The following is a 25,564-nucleotide window of genomic DNA, read 5'->3' as shown; positions in this document are numbered from 1 at the left end:
TATTGTAATTGTCAGTGTTTGTGTTCGTCCATCCATCCATCCGTCCGTCAAATATCTTCACAACCGTTGCAAATAGAAAGATGAAAGAAAAGGCAAATTACTCGGGTGGCAAAGGGGATGAAAATGAGATCACAGACTTTGAATATCTAGGTCAAGTTCAAATTTTCACTTTAATACCTTTTTAGGTACACATCTCTGAATCCTGATGAGATATTATCACAAAACAAAAAGCAACATTTTCAGGAAGCCAGAGGTACAAAAATGTGATGATGACCTTCACTTTTGGAAAACTAGGTCAATATCAACTTACCACTTTAGTATTTTTAGAGGGCAAAATTCTGGAGAAGAACAGTAAAAACTTTGAAAGTAATCAGAGGTCAAGGGGGTAAAATTTTTAATTCAGGGGTGTCATGGGATGTTGCAGTTTCTGACTTCCTTGTTACACCGAACCTGTAATTGTTTTCCTATAATTTCGCCATCATATTTTCTCCATTGTGTGTGTGTGTGTGTGTGTGTGTGTGTGTTTTTTGTGTGTGTGTGTGTGTGTGTGTGTGGAATGAACGCATGCAAAAATTAACGTCTTTGAATGAAGACTGGGTCTTTATTTAGTTCTTGTTTCTCCACAGCACACGCCAGTGTTACCTACTGCTTGACATCTTCAATCCAACTGAACATGAGCTCACGGTCAGCGCCAAGAACAACCAAGACCTGGTTCTTCATGCTAGCGAGTGCCAGAGGTAAGTGGAACATTTGCCTTTCTACATACAGATTGTGTGACCTAAGATTGATGCCAATAACTTTCTGCCAAACTCCTCAGGAGTATTCATTTTTGTTTATTTAGAACTTTTTCTTAGTCCACAATTTAAATCACCCACTTCTTTTAATTACGGGCTTTTATATCTTAATGAGGACATAATATCCAAAATCGTAAGTGTATGTATGATAGGGTTAATGTTTATTGGTTCTTCCCAAATTAGTCATATTTTCTTGTTATACACACATCATCATATTCCTTTGCTTGATTGTTTCAGTGGAAAGTGGCAAATCATGATTCCTGTGAGCTTCGTCTCCCCAATACATCCAAATCAAGCAGAGAAACACTAGGGCTGACTCATAAGCTTTCATCAAAGCAGCGCAATGTTATTATTTGAAGGGAATTAGTGGGTGGAAAAGGATCTTTTCAGACAGAGCCAATTAAGTCTTTACTCATCTGACCCCAAATCATCTTTCCTGCTGAGAAATGTGCTAAGATAAGCTCACCTGTGTTTTTTAAGTGTTGATTTTTAGACATAGAGCTCTATTTGGTTTTATTTGTTTTAATGGGATATGGAGATGTAGGGTTATGTTTCAGTGATCAACTGTGAAATCTTCAAAACAGTCAATATTGTCATACTAGCCACCTTTCAGGGCATTCCTAGCAGTGTACTGTAGATATTAGCAACAATGAAGCTAATACCTCCTATAGAAAGCCAGTTTGGACCATGCAGTGGTATAGTCTTAGTTAGGGCTTCATTCCTATGTTGTATTTTAAATGAAACAATAGAGTAATGACTATACATCAGACGATGCAGTGGGAATCAAGGTAGAAGAAGAACATTGAACCTTTGTGGCAGCAGTATGATCTTTTTAAAAATCTTTTGTTTTATTTTTTGATTGTAGAATGAACTCTTCCTTCATTGCTCTCTTCTAGTCTGAGCACCCGTTTTAACGACAGGAGCCATTATTTGTCTATTCATACATACACACATTCATATACTGATGCGGTTTAGTATCTTACCAAAGGACAGAGCTGTAAACATTGTTGTCTTTGGAAAAAAACACTTCAGTGTTTCAAATGAGCCTTTCCAATAATACTGCCTGTGTCATTGTCAGATAATGTCTTTAAATTCAAACATGCATTATTGTGCAGCCGACAAACTTTAAGCTAGAATAAATGTTGTCATATAAATATCACTCTTTAATGATTGCTGCTCAGATGTACCGCACTCATTTCTGCACCCTGCTCTTTTTTGCTCTGCTGCTTTCATACATCTATGCAGAGCATTCTGTACAAGTACTTTATTAAATAAACAGACTATAACAGAGTAAAGATCATTGTCTACTAGAGAAGAATACAAATATGCTGCTGTTTCACAATTTTTAGGGACCTCTTGAAAGAGATTTGATTTCAACATTCCATGCTGGTTATCTCTGTATCACCAATGTGCAGCCTCAGGAAGGGAATCACTATGTAAAGCTTTGCCAATAATATTATCAAAGGCTGCTTGAATATGAAAATTTAATGTATGCAGTGATACATCAGCTGGGCTTGCACTAGGAGCTAGTATGACTAAGCCATTGTGGCTCAGTATAAAATAATTGAGTAAGCCACAAAAAGCCACACTCTGTGTCCAAGACAGTGGCACAGCGCACAGACGACCAATGCTCGTCGCGGGGGGACGTGGGGGGGTCCGGGGAAGGAAATTTTTTAGAAAATGGGGTTGTTTTCCTGCATTCTGAGGTCAAAATCTTCTGTTCAGTTTACCTACAAAAATACACTAAAGTCTGTCCTACTTTATGCAGGTATGAATGTGAGATTCAACAATTGAAAACTTGCATTCACTATATGAAGATAGTCATACAAAATATTACTCAATGTTTACTTGTAAGTTTTACTTAGACTAGAAGACATTTTAACTTTGACCACCACCAACACCATTGGTATGCCATAGTTTATTTTATTTTATTTTTTTAAATTCAATAACATGATTTTTCATTTCAATTTAAAAAGGCATGAAAAATAGCAAGCGATGTGAATACACATTTACATGTATCGCTGGTTATTCCTGCCGGTCATAGGGAACAAAAGTCTATGACTACAAACAAGTATTGATAATATCTTTCATTTACCTTCTGATCGGTCTGTCACCACTCCTCCCCCCTCTCAGTTTATTAATGAGGACTTTAACACAAACTCTACTATAAAACACTGGATTCTTTTGATCGATTGTCCTCGCCTTGTCGTACACCAATTCGCGGGTTCAGCTTGTAAAAAAAACAAATTTTGTTTTTCATTGGACGAGAGGAGGACATGACCCGAGTGCATATTTAATGATCGGGAGCGTTCGGGTCACTTCGGCTATTTCCGTCGGCATTCTTTGGCTAAATTCTGTCGGCATGCGGAAACAGCAGCTCTATTTTCACTAGCGCTGCTCGTTAGCGGAAATAGCCTAGCGGAAATAGCGAGCGCCGCTCGCTAATGGAATTAGCGTGTGCCGCTAGCGAGCGAAAAAGTTGTAAGTTTGAGGCTTTTTTCCGTAAAAATAAGAACGCCACTGTGGCTATACAGTCTTAAAACCTTTAATTTTAATTTTTAATTTAATTTTTAATTTAAATATACTGTTTTGATCCCCGAATGGAAATTAAGAATGCACACTCTAGCTACTGATTCAAACGCATGCATACATATATATTAGTGAGTACAGTACCTGTATCACACACACACACACACACACACACACACACACACACACACACACACACACACACACACACACACACACACAAGGGGGCCTTCAGGCATGCAGGCGAGGTAGAGTGGCAGGCAGCTCCTTCTTGGTGCGCCTTAAATGAGCAATTTGTAAAGGGGACGGCACCTTGCTCAAGGGTGCCTCGGCAGTGCTCCAGAGGTGAGCTGACACCTCCAACTGTCAGCTCACCTCTGGGTATTTTTTGGGTGGGAGCGGGAATCGAACCGCCGATCTTGAAATCATAGGACGACCCGCTCTACCGCCTACTTTACCACTGAGCCACTGCCGCCCCCCTTGTAGCCAATCTGAAATTTACTTCGCCTATGGCGAAGTGGCGAATAGCTAACGCAAGCCCAGATCAGGATCAGATCTTTTCAGTCACTGCGGATATTTTCAGACAATCACAAAACAATCGTCAAATTCTAAAGATAATTCTAATGCCAATTTAGTAAAAGTAACAAATTGCAATTACTTAGCTATTGTTATAAATTATTTTTTTACAATATTGATATTTATATTTTGTTAGCCTTTTTCCTATATTGTTAAAATGTGTTGCCAGCTTCAAATCCAATATAAGCATAACAGAAATGTGTAAATTCAATGAAAAAAAATTCTCAACATGTGAAATTGTACTGCTTTCAGTCGATTACATTTTGTTACATTTTTTTTACACAACGTCCATCTTTCAAAATCTGCATTGGGTTCAATTTCCCCAATTAACAAACTTGACATCTCCCATTGATATTATCATAATGATAATTAAGTCAACATTAGAGGTCATGCTGCATAATGTACCAGTTGCAAAGTTGATTTGAAACAAGAAGCTGACACTCTGTGACACAATATTCCCTTGAGACAAAAAATGTCAAGTCTACTGAAAACTGCACATGTATATATAGACTTAGATGCCTTTCCCCCTTTTGAGTGACATTCCCTGTAGACACATCCATTGCCTCCACTAATCAGTGCTTCCATCCAGTAGAGATGTCTCTGTAAGCATGATAGACATAAATTCATTATTGGAAGATTAGCTGGGCTCCAGCATATTGAGTCTTTTCACAGTATACAATATTCCTGCCAGATAACACTATGTGGCATAGAATGGGATGCAGCCTCAATCAACAAACCCCAGCTCAGTTTAAGCAAGGCCCTCATCATTTCCTTTCACATGCACCAAACACAAGTGCTGATTATTCAGAGTAAGGTTGGAAACAGAATCCATACCACAGATTGTTTCTTCAATTCATTCTCTTTCAGCATCAGATTGTGTTGTCATTTCACATTTCTCCTTGTTCTATGATGAATGAGACGTCAGGCACAAGATGTTTTCTGAGGTCTTCAGCCAGGACTGCTGAAGTCGTAAGACTTCAATTTGACAGTCACAAAAATGACTCTGTCAGTTAATCCTCACTACAACATATGATTTTTAATAAATTCGACTGTAGTTTATGGGTACACAAATGGAAAAGGGAGTTAAATCCTTCATGCCTGCAGAGACATATACCTTTAATAGTTTCTTCACTTGTGTCCGTGTGAGTGGAACATTTCGACAGCCATTTGAAGCCATTTTCTTCCTATATAGAGTCACATTTAACTGTTCAAAGCTGCTGCATAAATATTGTTAGTTGTTTTTAAGCAGAGGTTTCAGTGTGAACTTTATGAGGACAATATGTGCCTGGCTTTGATGAGCTACATAGTATTGCTTTTATCTTCTAAGTTATTCACAGACGTGTATCTTACAAGGTTTTATCCCATTTGTGATGTTACTTAAAAGCCCCTAAAAAAATCTTGAAATGCCTTTAAATATGAATGGTCACTTTGATGTTTGAGACAGCAAGGTTTCCAAAGGAAAAAGGCTGCTCTGATGCAATATTGTGGTGTACAAACGTTTTGTTTTTTTTTCCCAGGGTTTCTGTGCTCTGAGCAGAAGGAACCAAAAACTTGTCTTTGCATCTGCTTTGTGAATTTTGTTAGACAGAAACTGCACACAGTGTGGAATTTTATGGTTCACAGTACTTTTCTCAAATATAAATATCCAATGCCATCCTTAATCTGTTATTTAGCATGTTAATAGTATGGACTTCCAGGAATTACTTTAAACTTTTAGCAGTAAGTTTAAAAGCATATGAGGAAAATATAATCATACAATTTTTTTGATACTGATGCTACAACATGGTACGTTTATTCATTATTATGCCTGCACCGTGCAAGTCGGGTTTTTGGCTAAATGACAAATGATCTCAAGATGACAAATGAACCCTACAGTTATTCCTTCCTTGATGCTTTTTAAAAAAACAAACAAACCAAAAAAAACACTCTTAGTTAAGAAAAATGATCAGGCTGTAATGGCCACTATTCTGCATAAACAGAATATAACTTAACTCTCCTCATATAATTGTTTCATTTGAAGAAAGATTAGTAATCCTGTGTACCTTCTGAAAAGCCTGACCTTTGCACAACTGTGTCTTCATTCTTATGAGCAAATTATGATGAGATTAAACAATGTCTATAATTAATATAAATTGGAAAAAAAAAAGACTTACATGAGATATTAGACTGAAACTCATTTCCATCAACTGAGTTCTTGGGTATTGTAATTACATGGGTTTGACTGCAAGCCTGTGAAGTCCCTTAGTGGGTGATTCTTTTGAATCAGATGGGTTTGTTGCAAGTGTTTGAACAGTATCTAATTATCAGAATTGACGAGCAGAGGCCCAGAGGCTCTTGTCTCTAGCTGTCAGCTGTATAAATATAGCCAGTGGGAGAACAGCTTTGGTCACCTCCTTGTGATATTATCCCACTCTGCCCATCGTCAGCATCTTCCAGGAGACGTTGCTGCACAGATCTCTCTCCTAATAACATCACAAGAAAGCTTCAGTGTTTTGCTTTATCTTTATTCTTTTTGGCTCTTTTCCAAGTTGTTCCACTTTGGAACTTGCCTTTTTGTAAAATAATTGCTTGAATGAGCTCAAGCTCTGGCAGAGAAATGTAAAAAAACAAAACATCTGAAACTTATGGTCCATGATCCATTTGCTTGCCTTTTCATTTGAATGAAAACAACATCCTACAGTGTTATTCATCATGTTTTCTTTTCTGCAAATAATAAATGAACTTCCCACATAAATTGAAGTATTTTATATTTTTTTACTACAAGCACATTTAATATTGGAATATAATCCTGAAATAAAAATAATAGTGGTTTTTTTTATGAGGTGTAGCTGAAACCCAAAATCTTTGATTGCCTGAATACAGTATATCAGAACTCAAAACCAACACACACAGTCTTCAAACCCATTTCAAGAGACAGGCTTGTTCATACCTGGGGATTAAAAAAACCCTCTCCTAATTATTTAAAACTTTTGAAAAATCCTCTGATTAGAGTAATTCAAACAACACATAAAACATTTCAGCACCAATTACATACAAAATTGATATTTTTAAATGTCTTTGAAGTGCAACAAATTATATTTTATTCAAATAAGCATCACAGTAAAATTGAAAAAAAACTTTTTTGTATGGAAAAAGATATATGTTTCACCCCAAGTCCATCATCTTGAGGCTGTACACTAAGAGGAAAGAGGGAGGCCGAGGACTTTTGAGCATCAGGGCCACTGTCCAGGATGAGACATCAGGAATACGGCCCCAACAGATGAACTGCTCAGTGAATGTCTTAGACACCAGAAACCTGAGGAGGAAGAGGAGGAGGAGGAGGAGACAACATGGAGGGACAAGCCCCTACACAGCATGTACCACCGTCAGATAGAGGAAGTGGCAGATATCAAGGAGACCTACCAATGGCTGAATAAAGCTGGACTGACAGACAGCACAGAGGCACTGATCATGGTAGCACAAGAACAGGCCCTAAGTACAAGAGCAATAGAGGCCAATATCTACCACAGTAGATCTGACCCAAGGTGCAGGCTATGTAAAGAAGCCCCAGAGTCAGTCCAGCATGTGGTAGCAGGGTGTAAGATGCTCGCCAGCTCAGCATACATGGAAAGGCACAACCAAGTAGCTGTGATAGTGTACAGAAACATATGTTCCAGGTATGGACTAGAAGTACCCAAATCCCAATGGGACATACCACCAAAGGTGGTTGAGAACAACAAGGCTAAGATCCTGTGGGACTTCAGCTTCAGGCTAACAAACCGGACATAGTGGTGATGGAAAAAGAGCAGAAGAGAGCAGTGGTGAGAAGAAGTACCAAGGGTTGAAAGAACAGCTGGAACAGATGTGGAAGGTCAAGGTTAATGTGGTCCCCGTGGTAGTAGGAGCACTTGGGGCAGTGACCCCCAAACTGGAAGAGTGGCTCCAGCAGATTCCTGGAACAACATCTGAAGCCTCAGTCCAGAAGAGCGCAGTCCTAGGAACAGCTAAGATACTGCACAGAACCCTCAGATTTTGTAGTAAATCATGGCAGAGCATCAAGCTTTCTATTTTTTGATAAATGATCAGAAACAAAGCAGATATTGCCAAAAGCTACATATAATACTATCTATTTAATGTGACTAGTTTTATAAAGCCTTAAACAGCCACAATACAAGTTGTAGACCTATTGGTAACAGGTAGTTGATCTACCAGTTAGTGCATCTTTCTCAACCTCATTGTTGAAAGCTCACTAGTTTTCAGTGTAATAAGCATGGATTTTAGAAGTCATCCAGTGTCTATATTCAGCAGCAGGTTGTTTTCAGAATTTCTTTATCCCAATCCAATTGTTTAGCACCACAACTGTGACTCCTAGGAAATTTAGACAGGCTTCTGGGGCTTGACATCCCATCATATCAGCCCGAAGGCATTAACTAATTCTCACTGCTGTTCACCATTATCAGTGCAGTCATACCCCCTGTTGTAGAACAGAGACTTGGCTCTCTGTAGCAGTTTTTAGCCATGTTCCTTCTCCATTTTCCATGCCTTTTGGCTCTGCCAGATGATGCACACAAGGGCCGACATGCTTCAGTGCATGGGGTTCTCAAACAAAACCTGTTTCCATGGTAACCACTTTCCCCCTTGCGCGATTTTTTTTTGACAGCATGGCACATCATTATCCCATCTTCAGCAGTCCCAGCTTCATGTGAATGTTATCGTTTACTTTTGTTACGACACAGAATGGAAAGTGGACTTTTTCACTGCATCTATACAGTCAAAATGTTGGTTATATGAACAATATCATGACTAAAAGCATACTTGTGTCTACTGAGGAAACGACACAGGAGCAGTGTTATGTGACAAAATGAGGCTGACTGCTGAGATTTACATCTGCTGCAGCTCGGCTTTTCCATGGGATTCAGCCTCACATTGCTGTTGTATTTTCCTCAACAACTGCGGTAGATTTTTCACTGTCCCCCCTCTTGAAATAATTTGTTCCCTAGAGGGCGTTTTAACCCTGCTGACTGTCTGGAGATGGGCTAGTTAAGGTGCTGGAACATCAAGATCTTTTTCCATTTACTATTGCTAAAGTCATTCCATTCGTCTACTTTTACATTGTTTAATTGTTGTTGTTTTTTTTTGTTTTTTTTGTGGAAATGTACTTGTGTAAACCACAACCATACAGTATATTCAGATACGTACAGGATATTTATCTGTCTCAATTGTTTCCTTCTCCGCTTACCTGAAACATTTAGCACATAGTTTTAATCCAGCTTGCTTACAGTAATGCAGCATATTCTTATCATTTGCAAGGAGCAAAATCCTCACTTCAGATCCACCTTTCAGCTTTTTTTGCATGTCATACCTTTCTATCTGCTTAAGCCACTCCTCTCTACAGTCTGATTTCTAAAAATGGCAAAATGCCCCAAAAAGAGCTCCTGGGTCTTATCAGCAAAGATAAAAATAGCTCACCATGTCAACCCCAGTAAAAGTCTATAAAGCCTGAGTTTAAAAGACTGCAGCTCATCTGTACAGATGCATTCTTCAACACATATCCATATGCAATAATTGATAGTAAGTCTTCGTTTTTACTGCAGCTTGCCATACGGAGTGAGACTTGGATAGATGGAGCCTCTGCAGCCACTGCATACAAAGGGTTACAGAGTCATCCGCAGTCTAAAAATAGACTGTTGTTCTCGACTGCCTCTGCACAGGTCTCTATGGATCCCCACCCTTAAGCTCTTGCACATGAGATAAAAATAACCCTCGTCGTGAAAACATAAACTCACATATATGATACGTTTTTCTTTCTCTGCTTTTCCCACACATAATACACAAATGCTTGCTGTAAAAATGCTAAAAGAAACATGTAAATGTGATAAAATGTCAGTTGAAAAAGATTTTTGTTCTGCTGCATGGGGATCTGTTAAAGCTGTGCACACTCACAGCTTGCTTATACAGTAGTCATACACTAGAGACAACCGGCACACACTGTAGTAAAACCACAAGACCAAGGTGCCTATAAATAAAACACTTAGACAGATACCTTTATGCTCAATTGCTACAGTACTGCAGCAACCGTTAGAACTGAAAGCAATCGTCTGGAAACTAATAAAGTGTGTACCTGTAGTCTAGATTACATATGCACGTAAATTTGTATACCTTTCCTTTTTTTCAAAATATGCCTTTACGGACGTCAGGTAACATACAAGCTTTCACAATAGTATCATGTATTCTGATTTGAGTTTATGAAGACACAATTGTACAATTTCTAAATATAGCAAGAGGCACAGTCTTTGCTTTAACAAGGTCTTTAGGATTTAGTTTTCATCACCTAATTTAAGAAAAAAATAATACTTTAGGAATATATCTGTTGGGAATGAAATGTAGCCACATGAGGGCACAAGCCAGTGTCTTATTGTGCCAGTCCCAAGCCTGGATAAATACAGAGGGTTGAGCCAGGAAGGGCATCTGACGTAAAACTTTTTAAATTTTAGGATATGAGCTTGAGGACAAGGAGAAATTCTAGTTGGACTTTGATGAAGTGATACAGAGCATACCTACAAGTGAGAGAGTTGTCATTAGTGCAGACTTCAATGGACATGTTGGTGCAACATGAGGACCTAATAGGCAGGTTTGGTATCCAAGAGAGGAATGCAGAAGGACAGCTGGTGGTTGACTTTGCAAAAAGGATGGAAATGGCTATAATGAATACTTTCTTCCAGAAGAGGCAGAAACATAGGGTGACCTATAAGAGTGGAGGTAGGAGCACACAGGTAGACTACATCTTGTGTAGACGGTGTAATCTGAAGGAGATCAGTGACTGCAAAGCAGTGGTAGGCGAGAGTGTAGCTAAACAGCATAGGATGGTGGTGTGTAGGATTACTGGTGGTGAGGAAGATGAAGAGGGCAAAGGCAGAGCAGAGGACGAAATGGTGGAAGCTGAATAAAGAACAGTGATGCATGACTTTTAGGAAGGAGGTATGATAGGCTCTGGGTGGTCAGGAGGTGCTTCCAGATGACTGGACAACTACAGCTAATGTGATCAGGGAGACAGGTAGGAGAGTACTTGGTGTGTCATCTGAATGGAAAGTTGATAGATTTGGTGGTGGAATGAGGAGGTACAGGAGTGTATACAGAGAAAGAGATTAGCTAAGAAGAAGTGGGACACTGAGAGGACTGAGGAGAGTAGACAGGAGTGTAAGGTGAAAGTAGAGGTAGCAAAAGCCAAACAAGGGGCTTACTTGTACTCTAGGTTAGACAGTAAGGAGGGAGAGTCTGAGATGGGTCAGGACGTGCAACAGGTTAGGGTGATTAAGGATAGAGATGGAAGTCTGTTGATAGGTGCCAGTAGTGTGATGGGAAGATAGAAAGAGTACTTTGAAGAGTTGATGAATGAGGAAAAGGTGGCTGTTGTGGACCAAGAAGTAGCACAGATTAGTCAGGATGAAGTGAGGAGGGCATTGAATAAGATGAAGAGTGGAAAGGCAGTCGGTCCTGATGATATACCATTGGAGGTATGGAAGTGTCTAGGAGAGGTGGCAGCAGAGTTTCTGGCTGGGTTGTTCAACAGGATCTTAGATAGTGAGAAGATGCCTCAGGCATGGAGGAGAAGTGTGCTGGTGCCCATTTTTAAGAGCAAGGGAGATGTACAGGGATGTGGCAACTACAGAGAATTAAAGCTGATGAGCCATACAATGAAGTTATGGGAAAGAGTAGTTGAAGCTAGCCTACAGGCAGAAGTCAGCATTTGTGAGCAGCAGTATGGTTTCATGCCAAAAAAGATTACTACAGATGCAGTATGCAGATGCTTTGAGGATGCTGATAGAGAAGTACAGAGAAGGCCAGATGGAGCTGCATTGTGTTTTTGTAGATCTGGAGAAAGCTTATGACAGGGTGCCCAGAGAGTAACTGTGGTATTGTTATGAGGAAGTCTGGAGTGGCAAAGAAGTATGTTAGAGCGGTGCAGGACATGTATGAGGACTGTAAGACAGTGGTGAGGTGTGCTGTAGGTGTGACAGAGGAGTTCAAGGTGGAGATGGGACTACATCACTTCTTTTAAGGGTGTGTGTGTGTGTGTGTGTGTGTGTGTGTGTGTGTGTGTGTGTGTGTGTGTGTGTGTGTGTGTGTGTGTGTTGGATGTTGCATATGTTGTTATTAGAGTCACTCTTCTATGGACTCTTCTGTGCTTAGTAATATGCTTTCTTAATTACCGGTATACAGGGAAATTTATTACTTTTACATGGTTTTACTGTTTTTAAATTAGTCAACTTGAAACTTCCTTTGTAGTGGAAAGTAGTAGCCTTTCTTTCACTGCTTGAGAACCAGAGCAAAAAGTACTTTGGCATTTCTGGCTGTCAAGACCTGGGTGTACAAGCATCTAATATTGTTGAGTTCATCATTGTGATAAATTCTCCCAGTGGAAGTGCAGTGGAAGACCATTTGCATTAACAGTGTTTAACTTTGACCAAAGTCTACAGTTAAATGAACTTTACTAAGCTTTTTTTAAACTTAAACTAATCCTTATGTTACTCATTCCCTAAAACACTTTTTGTTTGACGAGTAAAAATGATCTAAAATAATATTGCGAACATAATTTTGTCAGTGAAGTATGCTGAACAACTGAATTGGTTGTGTGCACTATATACTTTTGAATGATGTACAGTACTTTCTTGGTTTTTGCATATATTGCAGAAATCTCAAAATCGTTTCTCACAGAGTAAACTGGGAAAACTCCATCCATCTATTTTCTTCTGCTTATAGTGGTTTGGAGTAGCAAAGCAAAGCAGCTGTTCTAAGCATTCAGTGGACTTTTTACCTTTCCTGAGGGAACCTGAGGCATTCCCAGGCTTCTTCCATGTGTTGTGAGTCTATCCCTCTGTTTTCTTCTGGATGGATATGCCTTCAAAGGGATGCCCACAGGTGGCATCCTAATCAGATGCCTCCTCAATTTTATATTTTCATGGAGAATGGACATTGGCTCTATCCTGAGATCCCTTCAAATGTTTCAGCCTCTTCTCTTTTCTCTAATGCTGAACCAAGCCCCTCTATAGGGATAGTAATGTTGGCTACTTATTTCCCAGTACCCTAATCACTATCTCGAGTCCATGATCAAATGACTGGTTTGAATGTATGGAAATTGAGAGTTATCGCTCTCATCTAACGTCTCCCTTCACCAAAAGGGCCCAGCACAATGCAAATTACTGCTGATATTGCAGAAAACTGACTTTCCTTATGAAAGAAAAAATGACAAATCAAAGAAAGTGTTAAATGAGAAAATTGTTTACAGGCAGTTTTACATGCCAGTGTTACAATGATTCAGTTGCACAGGATATAAGAACTATTTTCACCCATTTGTTTTGTTCTTGAGAAACAGTCCTTCCATATACTTCCCCATTTGAAGTGTCAATTTGAATGTGGGCAGCTACTTCACAGTAATTACTTGCCAAAAGAAAAACAGTCAGCCCTTGCCAGACAGCTTTTCCCATTTAGGTTCCATTTGCATTTTTGCAACAATGTATTTTTAGACTTTTAAGTGTAATACGTGCTTTTGAAGATGACTGATTGAAAAGCAACAGGCATCTGAAGATGGGACATAAGCCTAATCTTCAGAGGCAGATGACTTTGAGTGCGTTGCAGCAAAAGCAGGAGCTTTCCCTTCCTGTTTGTTTTGAAGTCATAATTGTTATTTAATTTGTGTTCTGCTTTGTAGTAAAGGCTGTGAAATGATAATTGCATTGGCTACTCTCCACCTTTCTTTGATGTATGTGAGTCTCCGGACTCATCATTTGTTGCTGTTTTATCTTTTTAAGCCAAATTTCATTAGCTATGTCAGAAATGTGAGCAAGCAGATACATTATGATATTCTGTGCTTGATATTTCCAATTAACACAATAGCGAAAAACACTTTAAAGACATAAGGTGGAATGAAATTTCTCCCTCAAGGAAGATATTTTCATAGGATTATTTGTAATCTACAAACTTTTTAGTTTGTATTGCCAATGGCAAAAAAATTGGCAGAACCCAGCAATAAGTACGAAATGGTAATTCTAATATACAACATTTTAGAATTTTTTATATATACTGTATATATATACAGTATATATATATACTGTATATATATACAGTATATATATATACTGTATATATGGAGTGAGTGTGTGTGTGAATCCTTGTTTGTTTCTGTGTGGCTCCGCGGTACACTGGCGTCGTGCCCGGAGTGTCCCCCGCCTCACGCCCTGAGACTGCCAGGATAGGCACTGGCTACCCCGTGACCTGCGTTAGCGGATTAAGCGGTTTGGAAAATGAATGAATGAATGTATATAAAAACTAACAGTATGAACTAGAATGTGCAGCTAATTTTCCTTCTGGGATCAATATAATATATAAAATAAAAAATAAATAAAAATATATATTTTTGGAAAGTATATAGGAGTATCCATAGTCCTCTTCCCCTTTTCTCCATAGGATATCCGAATATATTCTCCTTCGGCTCTTGGCTCTTGAGAGTTCTGTAATAGGAGAAAGAATAAATTCCCTTTGTGTTTCTATTTTTGAAATGAATATTCAGTGTAATATGAATAAGATATTCGCTATATGGTTGCAGATGAGTTGTTAGTTTGGAACGCCAAGATATTGAATCCAGGATGTGATACCTGACCTGACCTTTGTGAACAACTGCCCTGGCCCTTGTGAAAAAAATGTAAAAACCTATAGTGTTAGAAGGGCAACTTGGACCTTGGGGTGTTGTTCAGAATACGTAAATAATACATCAGTTGCCAGGCTGCAGAGAATAGCCTGTATTGGCTATTATGAACTAGAAACATTAGCGATGTATTGTTTGGAAATGCTGAGGATGTTGGGAGGCAGAGGGTTTTGGAAAAGAAATATGTAAATGACATAAAATCTGTTGACAGGAGCGTACTTCATGCATATTTTTTTTTCTACCCGCTCCTTTACAGGGCATGTGATAATTACTATGCCAATGTAATGGTGTCTAGATTTCTGAAATAAAAATTTAGTATTTTCAGTGCAGTAGTCAAAATATCATTAAATAAAATGTATTCTAACCATGGTAACTGTTATGCTGTAATAAACTATGATGTCATACAGCTGATAAAATTAAGTTGTAAGTGTTCAAACAATGCCAGGAAATAGGCCATGCATTGTAAGCAGTGTCAAACTATGGCACACTGAATAAAGAAAGTTATAAAACTGGACATTCTTCAATCCAATGTATTTTATTATCACCACATGAGTAGATGGAAATCACTACTCCTTGACTGGGACATTAACAGACCCACTTTGACAAAATGAGAGGCAAGAACTACATAACAAAAACACTGCAAACAAAACAAGACTCCCTGATCCTTGCCAGATTATATAAATGCTCCTGTTGGTCTGGGTAGAATAGATGCAAAAAATGCATGAGCAAAGGACATTAGTATCATAATATACCAATCTAATGTATTCATTTCTCCAAACATTGTATTTTGGTCATCTTATTTTCCATTAGCTACTGTTTGGAGAGGTTAGACTTTATCTTTCCATCCATCCATCAATCATCTTCCGCTTATCCGGGGCTGGGTCGTGGGGGCAACAGTCTCAACAGGGATGCCCATACTTCCCTTTCCCCAGACACCTCCTCCAGCTCCTCCGGGGGGAACCCGAGGCGTTCCCAGGCCAGCTGGGAGACATAGTCCCTCTAGCGTGCCCGGGACACCTCCCCAGGGAGGCGTCCAGGAGGCATCCAGAACAAATGCCTGAGCCACCTCAGCTGGCTCCGCTCAAGATGGAGGAGCAGCAGCTCTACTCCGAGCTCCTCCCTTCAGCCACTTGTATCCGGGATCTTGTTCTTTCGGTCATGACCCAAAGCTCATGACCATAGTTGAGAGTAGGAACGTAGATTTACCGGTAAATCTAGAGCTTCGCCTTGCAACTCAGCTCCTTTTTCACCACGACAGACCTATACAGCTCTACCGATCTGTCTGTCAATCTCACGTTCCATCCTTCCCTCACTCGTCAACAAGACCCTAAGATACTTAAACTCCTCCACGGTAAAGACTATCCACCGACCTGAAGAGGGCACACCACCCTTTTCTGGTCAAAACCATGACCTCGGATTTAGAGGTGCTGATCTTCATCCCACTCGCGTCACACTCGGCTGCAAGGTCCAGGTTTGATCAGGCCAACAGGACAACATCATCTGCAAAAAACAGAGATGAAATCCTTTGGTCCCCGGACACTGGCTGCACCTAGAAATTCTGTCCATAAAGATTATGAACAGAACCGGTGATAGAGGGCAGCCCTGCCGGAGTCCAACATGCACCTGGAACGGTCTGACTTACTGCCGGCAATGCGAACCAAGCTCTGGCTTCAATCATACAGGGACCGGACAGCCCTCAGCAAAGGGCCCCGGACCCCTTACTCCCGAAGCACTCCCCACAAGATACGACGAGGAACACGATCGAATGCCTTCTCCAGATCCACGAAACACATGTGAACTGGTTGGGCAAACTCCCATGAACCCTCGAGCACTTGTTGGAGAGTGTAGAGCTGGTCCAGTGTTCCACGGCCGGGATGAAAACAGCATTGTTCCTCCTGAATCCGCGGTTCGACTATGGGTCTAATCCTCTTCTCCAGTACCCTGGAATAGACTTTCCCCGGGAGGCTGAGGAGTGTGATCCCCCTATAGTTGGAACACACCCTGCGGTCCCCCTTTTTGAAAAGAGGGAACACAGCCCCGGTCTGCCAATTCAGAGGTACTGTACCCGACTGCCATGCAATGTTAGAGACACATCAACCATGACAGTCCCTGCACATCCAGAGACTTGAGGTACTCAGGGCGAATCTCATCCACCCCCGGTGCTTTGCCACCGAGGAGTTTGGCAACCACCTCAGTGACTTCAGCTTGGGTGATGGACGAGTCCACCTCTGAGACCTCAGCCTCTGCTTCCTCTGTGTAAGACATGGCAGCGGGATTGAGGAGATCCTTGAAGCATTCTTTCCACTGCCCGACAATATCCTCAGTCGAGGTCAGCAGCTCTCCGCCTCGACTGTAAACAGTGTTGGCTGTAGACCGCTTGGCTGGTTTGCCAGAATTTCTTTGAGGCTGACCGATAGTCTTCCTCCATGGCCTCACCAAACTCTTCTCAGACCCGAGTTTTTGCCTCCGCGACTACTCGAGCTGCAGTACGCCTGGCTTGCCTGTACCTGTCAGCTGCCTCCAGAGTCCTACAATTCAACAAGATTTGATGGGACTCTTTCTTGAGCTTGACTGCATCCCTTACTTCCAGTGTCCACCACCGGGTTCAGGTAGACACTGCTCTGAGCAGCTGCTTCGACAATGGAGGCGGAGAACATGGTCCACTCTGACTCAATGTCCCCAGCCTCCTGCGGGATCTGGGAGAAGCTCTCCCGGAGGTGGGAGTTGAAGACCACACTGACAGAGGGTTCTGCCAGACGTTTCCAGCAGATTCTCAAAACACGTTTGGGCCTGCCGAGTCTGTCCGGCCTCCTGCCCTGCCAGCAGATCCAACTCACCACCAGGTGGAGATCGGTTGACAGCTCTGCCCCTCTCTTCACCCGAGTGTCCAACACACATGGTCGGAGGTCTGATGATACGACAACAAAGTCAATCATCGACCTCCGGCCTAGGGTGTCCTGGTGCCATGTGCACTTATGGACATCCCTGTGGTTGAACAAGGTGTTTGTTATGGACAAACTGTGACTAGCACAGAAGTCCAATAAAAGAACACCACTCGTGTTCAGATCGGGGAGGCCGTTCATTCCAATCACCCCTTTCCCGGTCTCACTGTCATTGCCCACGTGAGTGTTGAAGTCCCCAAGGAGAACAATGGAGTCCCCAGTCGCAGCACTATTCAGTACTCCTCCCGGGGACTCCAAGAAGGCCGGGTATTCCGCACTGCCATTTGGCCCATAGGCCGAAACGACAATGAGACACCTGTCCCCAACCCGAAGGCGCAGGGGACAGGCACTCTCGTTCACCGGGGTGAATTCCAACATATGACGGCTGAGCTGTGGGGCCACAAGCAAGCCCACACCAGCCCGCCGCCTCTCACCTTAGGCAACACCAGAAAAGTGGACAATCCAGTCCCTCTCAAGGGTTTGGGTTCCAGAGGCCAAGCTGTGGGTGGAGGTGATAGATAGATAGATAGATAGATAGATAGATAGATACTTTAATAATCCCGGAGGAAATTGCATTGAGCCCGACTATATCAAGTCGGTACCTCTCAACTTCCCCCACAAGCTCTGGCTCCTTTCCCCCTAGTGAGGTGACATTCCATGTCCCTAGAGGTAGGCTCTTTGTCTGGACATTGGGTTGTCGAGCCCCATGCTGACGACTGCCACCCAATCCACAATGCACCCGTCCCCTACGGTTTCCTCGGCGGGTGGTGAGTCCACCGGAGGTTGGGACCACGTCGTCCTTTCGGGCTGAGCCTGGCCGGACCCCGTGGGCAGAGGTCCGGCCACCAGGCACTCGCATACGAGCCCCAACCCTGGGCCTGGCTCCAGGGTGGGGCCCCGGTTGCGCCACACTGGGCGACGTCACGGTCCTTGATTTTGCTGTCATCATAGGGGTTTTTGTACAGCTCTAGGTCTGGCCCATCACCCAGGACATGTTTGCCATGGGAGACCCTAGCAGGAGCATGAAGCCCCTGGCAACATAGCTCCTGGGATCATTCGGACACTGGAAGTCCCCCACCACGATAAGGTGGGGGACTTTCTCCTTCGAGAGCTGAGTTATCTTTGTTTGGCCTTAATGTTCAGAGGAGAAAAGGTCTTGTATGTTTGCGTCCATTCATTGACTTTGGAGAACACTCTCAAATGGTGCATTGTATCAGATCATGTGATGGGAGATTATTTTCTAACAACGTAAAAGTTTTAGATGTAATATTTTTTTAAGTGTGTAACAACCATGGCCCATTTGTGACTGAGCCTGTGTTTTAATGTGTTCATTCATTCTCTCCTCCAGAAACGCTTTCAGTTCACGTGCCTTGTCAGGCAAAGCATCCTCATAGATTGTGGTACATTGTGGTATTTTTAATACAGTGCTAACAGTGATTAGCATGATCTCTGTGATTTCTCTTTAGATCTTTTGCTGTTTCCTCATAGTCTCTCACCAGAACTTTCAGAAAATTGTCATGACTTTTTTCTTTGCATTACAGCTAACTCAGCAGCTCAAGTATCTTTATTGTGTCAATGAGTGTAGTCAGGTTTTTGTTACAGGCAGTCACAGGGTTTTTAATCATTCTTTGCAGGACAACAGGACATTATCTTCAGAGGAATTAAAATATTTCAGTGACCTTTTCACTAATCCAGGAAGCGTGGACAGCAAGTTCTCTGGTCAACAAGCTCACAAAAACCTCTTTCTTTTTTTTAAAACTCTTTCTTTTTGACTTTGAGAATGAGAATATAAAAAAGCCCTATATCAATTGTGGTGCAGGTATGCAGTATAAAGGGAAATTATACTCAAAGCTCAATGCAATTTTTTTTGATGTGGGCAACCTATGCCAATCACCTCCTGCTGCAAAGCATTTTCAGTTTTGGCATGGCTAGTGACTCTTGTCCACCCTTTATCCTCTCTAAAAGCAGATTTTTGGATGCCTTCCAGGATCTCAGCTCCAATTGTCTCTGTGGTCTCTCTTTTGAATTCAACAACATGAAGCCATTTCAATTGCCACAGTGCTGCCATTGTATACTGTACCATATAATACTCGAGCAATGTTGGCAACGCCTTTCCATAGGATCTGACACATAAATAACAAATTCAGTCGTGAAGTCTGGTTTGTCCAGACTTGTTTTCCATACTGTGAACAGCCCATAAGTGTATGATTTAAAGACATTTTGATATGTAACTGTCTTACATGTAAACCGACGCATCTACTTTGTCTCTTAAAGATTCTGTGTCACTGGTCATTTACATTCTATCAATTACTTAAATTGTGTCACACAATGCAAAACACTCTCCAGCCCAGCTAAGCCATCTTCCTCAAGGTAAAGGTATATACATGTATCCTTTTTAGAGACTGGAGACAGACAGCTCACCAGTGTGTGTAATCAGAGGCTGTTTGGTTTTTCATCTGTGGGTGTTCAACCACTACTGTTCTTACCCTGCTGCCAATTGAACAGGAAGAATTACAAAGGGAGCAGTGAACCATTGTTTTTGTCTTGGCAAGGATGTGTAAATGGAAATTCTCGTATCATGAGTCTTATCAAGTCTTGTGTCATTAAAATGGCATTTTGTTTCTTTGAAAGAACCATTTCACCTCATATGCGTCTCATCTCTGTCCTTGTGTCACTTTTCATACTCTTAACTTCTTTCTCCTCTTTACTTAATTGTCTCTGTTCTCTTTCTTCCTGTCTTTTAATTATCTCACCCCACCATTCTATATTCTCCTCCCATTGGCATTTTAACTTCATTTTTTTGTCACTGTTTCAGTTGTTTTTAAATTTTAATGTGTAGCACACTTCTATATAATTTGTTGGTTCACAAATTCACATTCTTTGCGTCATGTTTTTGTCTCGTGAAAAAATTGCTTAAAAGAGTAGATTGACATGCTTTTTAATCACATGTTCATGTACTTTTTTGCCCCATCTCCCTCTTCCTATGTACTTTCTCATCCACATCTTTAACTCACTACTATACTTGTCTGTCAGTCAGGTGTTGTGATTCTGTAGAGTCAGATGAAATATGAATGTAGATGTAGGAGTATAGTCTTACATAATCATCATGAGTATTCTCTAAATCTGTCATGACCAAGCAGGAGAATGGGGATGTGCAAATTGATGCTGTTGATCAATAAAACCCATATTGAGATTACCGACCATTGATGGAAGAGAGAAGAAAGCTTTTATTGCTTATCTCCACAAAGGAGGAATAGTGTTGAAGTAATTACAAGACATAATATTTTCTTTTTCTGTGTTTATTTGTGTGATTTAAAACTCTTTTATACAAGCAAACTGGAAGAGCTAGGGTTATTAGCACTATGACTAGAATTTGAATCTGAATGTTCCTTAATAAATTACACACACACACACACACACACACACACACACACACACACACACACACACACACACACACACACACACACACACACACACACACACACACACACACACACACACACACACACACACACACACACACACACACACACACAGTATAAAATGATCCTTATTAGTGCCATGTATCACCCCATGTCCTAAACCTAAAGTGTCAATTGAATCAGGAATTGAAAGTAAGTATTTTTAATAAGGGAGATACTTTCTGGCTTTGGTTTTGAATTTGAGTGACTTTATCAAGTCAGAACTCCAAATAAAATCATTTGCAGTGATTAAGTTCAATACCAAGTTTCAAGTATACCGTATATAATAACTTGCATTGTGGTATCTAATTATGTTTCTGTGTATGAATATTCACATATTAAGTGTAATCTTGTATCTTTTGAAAAATACAATTAAGGGACTTTGATTATTTAGTAGAATTTTAATTTGCTCTTGAATTGATTAATGCTTGATGCTAAAATGAAATTATTTGAAAACTTTAATAGCTAATTGACAACTATGAACTCATAAAAGTTGCCTATTTTTTTGTTGTAGGATGGCCATCCAGGTTGATAAATTTGACTTTGAGAGTCTTCCACAACCTGACCAGGGGACAACTTGTTTCACCAATCCTAAACAGCTGGAGGAAGAGCGACAGCACGCCCAGGGCTGCCAGATAAACAGCAAGCTGGGCATCTGTTGGAGAATCATATCCTTCCTGTGGCTAGATGTATGCGTGAGTGATATGAGAAAAGCCTGCCTCAGCTGAGATTTGCTTGAAAGTCAATAGACAGTGAAAGATTACAATTTTAACTTAATATCCATAGTTTTCACTGAACCAGTGAAAAGATGATCTAGAATATTTTAACTAGCCAAAAAGACATATTCAGTACTATATATTTGTTGAATGTTGTTCGTTGTCATCATTAAAATCAGCAGTTCAGGACATCTGGAGGCCTTCTGGCCAGGAGGGTGCTTGTTCCCATGCTCTGACAGATGGGAACACGAATGGCATTGAATTTGCTGCTTTGTCGGCTGTATGAGGTGATGTCTTAATATCTACATGTGTGGATGTGCAATACTGACATTCTCACAGTGTTATTATATGACATTGTCCAATTGTTTTTTTGTCTGTGGGCAAACTTTGTTGTTTATTCAAGGTAATATTTATGGCCATTATAATAAGCATGCTTCCCTTGTGGAGATGACTTTGTGTATATTCTTTATCCCCACCTATATATTTGAATAAGCTCACTTGAAAACCTCACCCTGTCACGCTTCCGGCGTCTACCCTGAAGTTCGGGCCGCTAGCCGCGTTAGCTCTGGTCTTCACATTTGTCCATGTCTCTCACTTATGGAGCAGTTTTGGCTTCGTCAAACATAGCGGTTTTTACTGATTGTGACAGACCTCACGTTGTCGTGTGGGGAACCCCGATGCTTTATTCACCAGGACTGAACTCACGAAGCAGGCATCTACCCGGATGGCCGGACCGTAACGCCAAAGCAGCCTTCGTCTTTGCATTTGTCCGTCCCACACACACAGAGCCGTTATGGCTTTGTCGGACACATCGGTTTATTTTCTTGTGACAACGAAGAAAAAAGAAAACAAACAAAGTCTGGTATTATTGTTTTGTCATGGAATTTCCACAGGTTCCTGTTACTTTACATATACTTTAATAGTTTTGTCCCCTGGCTGTGTGTGTGTACAATTAATTAATTTTACTCAAATCCCTCAGCTACTAAAGAGTGTTTTTATCTATAAGAAGGCACAAGCACTATCATCAGTATGAGCATTGTTTCATTGTCCAGTTTATAATCAGTATTCTGAATATTTATGTTGAAGTACAGCAACTCTGTATACAGTGATATTTACATCATAAGTATATGTTATGCATTTATTTACTTATTTATATCAAGACTGATTTATTATTATTATTATTATTATTACTATTATTATTACTATTATTATTATTACTATTATTACTATTAAACTATGGAAATATGTTGAAAAATACCCTACAGTAACAATGATATGAAAAATGTCTTGATTTTTACCTAACCATGCACACATCTGTCTCCGGCATTCTGTTTGAATCTTTAAATATGTTTTTCCTTAATCCTGCTTCCATAAGCAGACAAACCAAAACACAGACGCGAGTAAACTCGTAATACCCATGGTGAAAGTAACAACATAGCAGCAGTGAGGTGCTGTCAGGGGAGGCTCACCTGCCATCATGAAAGAAACAAAATAGAAAATGGAAGAAATAAATGAAATGGTTATCTTTATCCAGTGATGTGTATTACATATTTTTTAAAGAATATTTTATGTTTAAGTCACCGATTTTAGATTATTTTTACAGAAAATTGCTGAATGTTCACATTTACTGCTCAAAATACGAAGAAGAGACCTGTGGTGAGGCAGGAGCCAGCCGAGCCTCACCATCTATTGCACAATGACCCGGCTAGCTGTGCTGGCCTGCTAAACAGCGAGACCGTAATGCTATCTCTCTATATGTTGCTATTAAATTGTTCAAACAAATTTGCTATATGAGCTACATTTCCATAGTTTAGCTAAGGTATAATTATTTTTTCAAAATTGTTGTAGGGGCGCTGATGATCTCAGGGATTCTTCTTGGGACTCCTTGGCCGCAGAATAAGTGACGGCAAACTGCAATCTATAGTTAGCAAGTCAAGTGCAGCCATTCATTTGTTTTCCGCTCGCCTTGCCTTACTATAATAAAAGGAGGCTAACATATCATAACCCCAAATTTTTTTGATGCTTTTGTTCAGAAGGAGCTGTGCATGGACTTCATTTATAAGTAAATATAACATATAAACAAACATGTAGGTAAAAACGTTTTTTAAATCAAATGAGTTTATTTGTGTGTTACAGTTTGTGTGTGTAAATAATTTCGCTATGAGACTTTAAACATAACCCACTGAGTGTTACTAATTAAATGGTGAATAAGCTACACTGTAGGTTCATATGTTTGTTAATCTGATTATGATTAAGTCAGTGCCTCACCAGCCATGAACCTCACTGCACGTCACTGCATACCAGCATTGGATTTAAACATTTTTTTGACTGATCAGCATATAAATAGGCTTCAGTGAATAAACAGACAAATCATGTTTCTGTTCTGTACAAAAACAGCTACTGTGATATTTTTAAACCTTTTGGCTAAGGATGAAAACAATATTTAAAAAATGTATGTCCATCTGTTTCTATCTTCTGATATTAAAAAAAGAGTTACCATTCTCTCTTTTAAGTCATATTGAAAACAAAAAGTAAAAGTGTAACTTCCCGCCAACCAAAACTTTCATCAGAGGGATGTTTCCTTTCACATTAAGCCCTGTTTTTCTGCTGGATAAACGTCAAGCACGACTTAAAATAACAAACGTATTTATTTGGCATCGATGGACCAACACTAAAAATATCATTTGATTTTATCAAGTAAAGTTGTCTTCTGCAGGAAGTGGCATTTCTTTACGTCTAGAGCGTGACTCAGCTTGCTGAAGTCATACGCAGGGAAAATTCTGCGCTGGATTTTCCCTTTGCAACATGAACAACTAGTGAAATAAATGATTTGATTACAGTGCATGTCACACTCTGAAGCACTCACTTGCCCCTGAGCAAAGTAACAGTCATTTTAATTTGTAATTTATGAGCTTCTTGCAATACTATTTCTTGTTTTTTGATGTTCAGTTATGTTGATTCACTCACTGTGACATATACGGTGTGGGCACTGAGAAAAATAGACAAACTAAGCTTCCCCTAAGAGGTCATTTCCAAGTTCATGAATCATTTCAGTGGGTTGACTTTTATTTGTTCTCTTCAACTCTCATTTGCCAAACTGAATATCCACTACAGTTATCATAATAAAATGTTGTGTTGGATTTTTTAGCCTGTTGAAACTTACAGTGGTTACTACAAATACATATCAACTTCAGTAGACACCAGTACATTTTGTAACTTTTTAAAGTTGTATGGTTCGCCTTCCAGGATTCTTTTCAAGGCAGTATCTATGCCTTGTCAGTCCTAACTTAAGTCTTCTTTACTGTTGAGACTCTCACAATCTGGAATGACACACTATTTTGGAGTGTTACTATATAGTATTTCACTGAACAGCTACATAAATAGCCCACAAGCAAATACCAAATAAGTAGCATTCATTCCATATTCATGGCAAAAAAATCCTGCTACCATTTTATTAGCCAGAAGCAGGAATGTGCCAATTGTCCAAGCAATATTTTGGGGGATTTATGTTTCTGTGAAGTTTTTCATTAAAATAAGCAGTGACTTGTCAGTGTTCTTTTGATAGAAAGAACTGTGATCCATGAGATATTGTGATTCCTGGGCAATGAACAGAAAAATTCCAATTAATTGTTGATAGTAGATTTAGCGGAAGGACTATTTATTGATCATCAACACATTGGCAAAGTTTTTATCTTTGCTCAGCTCTGTAGCACTCTAAACGGGAAAGTGGGTTTCATCCCTTATCAGAGTGTGTAAACTTATAATAATAATAATAATATAATAATAATATAGTAATATTTTACTGTTTCACACAACAATGGTGGAATATTATCCTGCGGTGCTATGCTAATTTAATTTGCAG

General features: G+C 40.1%; 1 protein-coding gene across 2 annotated transcripts in view; it reads left to right on the top strand.

Annotated features, from left to right (window-relative positions):
- trappc9 (trafficking protein particle complex subunit 9) overlaps positions 1-25,564 on the top strand; it is a 166,008-nt gene that overhangs the window by 79,045 nt on the left and 61,399 nt on the right. For both annotated transcript variants that reach the window (XM_068333598.1, XM_068333597.1), the window contains 2 exons: positions 627-737; positions 21,501-21,654. In XM_068333598.1, the coding sequence (XP_068189699.1) occupies positions 627-737; positions 21,501-21,654 (265 nt within the window). The remainder of the gene's footprint in view (positions 1-626; positions 738-21,500; positions 21,655-25,564) is intronic.

The sequence above is a fragment of the Antennarius striatus genome, chromosome 14 (assembly GCF_040054535.1).
Source record: "Antennarius striatus isolate MH-2024 chromosome 14, ASM4005453v1, whole genome shotgun sequence".
NCBI classification, from domain to species: Eukaryota; Metazoa; Chordata; class Actinopteri; order Lophiiformes; family Antennariidae; genus Antennarius; species Antennarius striatus.
This window is presented reverse-complemented; position numbering and strand designations above follow the sequence as displayed.